At 28.5% G+C, this 5247-nt stretch overlaps 1 protein-coding gene across 1 annotated transcript; it reads right to left on the reverse strand.

The window, feature by feature from the left end:
• Nucleotides 1-998: 998 nt before the first annotated feature.
• LOC100570885 (zinc finger MYM-type protein 1-like) lies at nt 999-3796 on the reverse strand. The gene is made up of 3 exons (XM_029486090.1): nt 2176-3796; nt 1465-2083; nt 999-1377 (listed from the first exon to the last, which is right to left on the reverse strand). Exons 1-3 carry the CDS (start codon nt 3319-3321, stop codon nt 1034-1036), a joined length of 2109 nt encoding a protein of 702 aa, XP_029341950.1. The 5' UTR covers nt 3322-3796; the 3' UTR covers nt 999-1033.
• Nucleotides 3797-5247: the final 1451 nt, after the last annotated feature.

The following is a 5247-nucleotide window of genomic DNA, read 5'->3' on the forward strand; positions in this document are numbered from 1 at the left end:
CTAAATACCATATTACATTGTGCAATCATATTATTTTTGTTATTTCATATTATTGGTTACCTATTGTATTATATGTACTTGCTGTTATTTTGCTGATTGAAAAATTGCATCATATTTTGATAATTCCACGCTCTAGTTATGTCAACAAGTAGAAAAGTTACTCGAGATGAAAATGGGAAAAAGCGTCAAATCAAATACTCAATCTGATATTCAGTGAATAGTTTTATAATTTATAAATAACTCTATTACTGAAGTTTAAGATTTTATATTATATCGTAAAAATCAAAACCTTTTATTATTATTACATGTAGGTACACCTGTTCACAAGAAAGACATTTTTATATTATTCTACTGTATTAAATACAAATTATTTTCAACAATATTTTTCATTTGTTTAACTTAGAATATCCAATATATTATATAATATTCAATTGTCTGACTTTTTATTCAAAAATATTTTAGATTCTGAGTGAAACGATGAATGTATTGATTTTACAATGATGTGTTTTTTTTTTTTTATTTTTTTTTTATTTTTGTGTCTGTGTACACCATAAGTAGTCGAAATAATACTTCGATTTTCAACTTCAGTATCTGGTTCGATGGGAAAGTGAATATTGTTGGTGCATTTAAGAGGTCAAAATTTAAAATTCCAAACAGTTTTTAAAAGCGTCGGGAAAAACAACATTTTTACGCAAAATCAGTTTTTCACAAAATCGATTTTGGTTTCTGGTATAATTCTAAAAAAATGAACGAATATACATGAAATGTTCATTGATCGTTTATATTTGCATTTTCTATACACGATAAAATTTTTCAAAATATTTTGATTTGTTTTGAACTGTTTAGGAGCATTTTCTGTTTCCAATTTTATTAGTCTTTTTTTTTCTATGAATGTCAATAAAAACTTTATTTGTTGGGTAAAAAGCTTGACAATTTAATACAAAGCTACTACTATATTGTCAGGGGCGGCTCCAGAGCCTTGGTTAGGGGGGGGCCAAGTCATAATTTTCAAAAAAAAAAAAAAACAAAAATTTTACAACACAAATTCCATTCTTCTATTTTTAGAATTTGCAAAAATATCAATTATACGATCTATTTCATTTATAACATCTAAATTGTTATACACATTGATAAGACATAATGCTGATAATCTATCTTCAGTCATCCTTGAACGAAGCCAGGTTTTAACTCTCCTAAGTGTGGAGAAACTCCTTTCGGCAGAGGCAACGCTTACAGGAAGAGTTGCTAATACTTGCATTAATGTTCTAATAGTTGGAAACATATCTTCATCACATTGCATGTACGATTCCAAAGCTGTACATGGACGTTCATTAATTGGTTGTTGTTTCCATTTGTGAAGCCACAGACTAATTTCACCTAAAATAAATAATAGAAGGTTTATTACTGCTACTTTATAACTATTAATAATTATAAATAAATTTATTAGTAAAATAAAAATGGTACCTTCTAACATATCAACCATTAAATTTTCGGAAACAGTGAAGAGTGGAGAAAACTTTTTTGCTACTGCAATGATTCTCACAGATATTCTTTGTCGGTCCCAACCATCAATGTCATTTAATTTAACAATAATATTTGGCATAAGTAAACGCAAATCAAATGCTTCCAATGTGTCTGTTGATAACCTGTTGGTTATATCCAAATTTATAGTGTCTAATAATGGAACGTAAATGCTACGCAAGTAAAATTGTTCAGCATCCGTCGCTGGATAATTATTACGGTGTATTTGTGCTTTTGCTCTTCTTGGCATTTTGATTTCACATCCAATTTCTTCTGCTAAGCTACTAGCTTCCAAGAAAATTTTATGAAATTCACCTACACACAGCGTACGTTTTTCCTGAAATATTTCTTTGATTCCTTCTATTGCGGACGAAGCATTAGCTAAATCTAATGATGATGTTTGAAGGAGTCGAGATACTGGCAGCGTTAATTTCAAAATATCAGCAGTTGACAAAAGGGAAATGACAAAATCACTGTTGCATATAGCTGCCAATAATATAGAAGCTTTCGAAGAAGAAATTCGATCAGCCCAGTTAGAAATGTCTGTAAGTGCTTCAATAACCTATAACAAAATATAATTTCAAATAAAATTATTAAAATATGCTAAACACTATAAATATTCATATATTAGATATTATATAAAACAATATTTACCTTTGGAAGAGCAGATTTAAACTGTAGAACACCATCGTGCATCTCTATCCATCTTGTTTGACACAGTCCTGTAAGTATTTTTGTAGAAATATTCTTCAATACCAAGTGCCTTTTAGCTGATGCATTAAAAAATGCAATTATTTCCTTTAGAGTTCCTATTGTATTCCTTATGGGCACAATTTTAGAAGTCTGTGCCAATGAATTATTCAATGCATGATTATAGCAAGGACAGTAAACTGCAATTGAACACTTTTTCTTTATTGTAGTAACTGCTTCATAATCTTCAGATACCATTACAGCACAACCATCAGTGGCCACTCCAACACAACGTTTTAAATCAAGTCCCAAATCATTAGTTAAAATATCTAAAACAATGTGACCAAGAGCCACTCCAGTGAGTTTGGTTTCTCCAGAAGCTAATACATCATTTGTCCTTATGGATCTATAAGCATCCACAAAACACACAAAATCCTCATGGATTTCATTATTAATGACATATCTCAAAGTTAAGCTAAGTTGCTCAACACAAGATATGTCTGAAGTTTCATCGAACATGATTGAATAGAAACCAGCATTTTGAACATTTTTAACAATTTGAGATTTAATGACACTTCCAATGCAGTCCAAGAGTTCATTTTGAATATTCTTTCCTATGTACGTGGCTCGAGAGGAAGTATTTTCCAAATGCTTTTTTAAACTTACATCACCAGCACGTATTCTTAAGCGCAACAATTCTCTGAAATTTCCTTCATTAGAAGTAGGAGAACTTTCAGAGTTATCAATATCAATTAATTTACCGTCATCTCTATGACCTCTTATTGCAATATTTTGTTGTCCACAAAAAATTAAAGTTTCGATGATTGGTCGGAGTCGTTCACGATTTTCTTTAACTTGTTCAAGTCTCTGAGTAGAAATTTGATTAATTACTTGTTTTTTAGGACATGAATAAGTTTTCAAAAAGTCTTTTCCAGCTCTTACAGCATTTAAGTGATACTTGTTATTATTATGAACACTAAGAACACCATCTTTGCCAGTCAACTTTGAAAATTTTTGAAGTGGTTTTATTACGAGATTTTGAAGGCAATTATTATATGATGCAAATATAAAACAGTATTTACAAAATAATCCATGAGCTACATCAGACATAACCAACCAATGAAATTGTTTCAAATGAACAAATGACGGTGACCGTTTCTTAAGTTTACCACCACGAAGTTGTTCAGAATATGGAAAAATATAGTTTTCAGGTGGGTACCAATGGTCTTCAAGTATGGCCTTTTTAATAAAATCATTTACGTTAGTTTTCCCAATGAATGATCCAATATCTGGTTTTGATATTATACATCTTGATGTTACATTATCCTAAAACAATAACTATATATTAATAACTTGGGTATAACATTAACAATTATTAATTTATGGCAAAGGTAAAAAAATGAACTTCAGTTAATTAAGTAAGTAAGTTAAGTCAACATTTAGAAAATTAAGCCATAACTTAATAGTACACAAACATAAAAAATGAACTTATTAATTTTGCTTTAACTGTGTAACTAGTTAATGCCCACCTTTGATTTAATGGTAAACTTAAACTAACTTACATCTATGTTTTAATGGCCAACTCCTTTTTGGAAATTCTATTGTGTCATCATCTATATCCTTTTTCGACTGTCATTATTGCGTTCTTGTTGCTTAGGTTTTTCTTTCTATCATTTAAAATAAAAATATTGTTGAGATTATACATCACATATTATATAGGTAATTAAATTAAATTAATTTTTCAAATTTACATCAGGTTTCACTATTCAATCAATTGTGTACTGTATAATATTTAAGTAGGTAATTAAACTAACTTCATCTATTGTATCTAATTGGCCAACTCCTTTTTTGGTATTAGTGATTGTGTCTTCATCTTTTTTCCATTGTACGCTGTCATTATTTTCTTCCTGTTGCTTAGGTTTTTCTTTCTATTATTTAAAATTTAAAGTATTGCTGAGATTATACATCACACAATACGGATAATATATTAAATATATAAAATATAAATATAAGATATAAATTAAATAAATTTTTCAAATTTCAATCAGGTTATACTATTCAGTAATGTGTGTACTGTGTATTAAGAAATTCAAAACAAATTCAGAATACCTACAAATTATATATTTTAAGAAGTATTTAAATAGGTACTCAGTAAAATTGATCTTATAAACTACATTTGACAGTTTAGTCATTACACTAAAATATATTTAAAACATATATACAGCTATATTAAGTATAAAACTTATAGCAATAGCAATTACTCATCAAAATATTAATTTAAATACCTACCTACTGTTATGATAATAATTACAAGTTAATCAAATAAAAACAATTTTTAATTTATAATTAAATTAGTATATTTTTTCTTCAATGAAATGTGTTTTTAAAGTTTTTATATACCTACCTTAAAGTAGGTAATATTTTGTGCAACTGTGCAAGGGATACGCACTGCTCAGACGCTCAGTGCTCAGTTATAACCTCGGTTATAACACATTACACAATCCAGTCATTTATGATAAAATATATTATTTAAATTAATTATTAATTGGATAACACATACCTGTTTTGTAAACAAAAACTTGCGAAGTTTTGTTTTTGGATCACTCATTTAAAAGCCAATTTAAAAAAATATATAAAAGTAATACAAATCTTAGCGTCAACAATGCCAATTTATTAAAACATTAACTGGAAGTCTGGAAAATAATATTTTTAAATATTTATTACAGTGTTGCGAAGAGCATTGACGATACGTCGAGACGACGAGACGCGAGTTCACGGTAATGACGTAATGTACGTGCGAGCGACGCGCGACGGTCCAAAATTATTTATAGAATAAAATTATAACAATATTCTTATCAAGATAATGTTCTTAGTATTGCCACAGATTGTATGAAAATATAATAATTATTTTCATATAAACTGTGGTATTTCCTCAAATTATTTAGGATTCTCCGAGTTCGTACAGAAATGTGTGTTACGAATTTACGATCATACGATAGTATAATATTTTAATATTTCATATTATTCTAGTTTATA

The sequence above is a fragment of the Acyrthosiphon pisum genome, chromosome X, assembly GCF_005508785.2.
Source record: "Acyrthosiphon pisum isolate AL4f chromosome X, pea_aphid_22Mar2018_4r6ur, whole genome shotgun sequence".
Classification (NCBI taxonomy): domain Eukaryota; kingdom Metazoa; phylum Arthropoda; class Insecta; order Hemiptera; family Aphididae; genus Acyrthosiphon; species Acyrthosiphon pisum.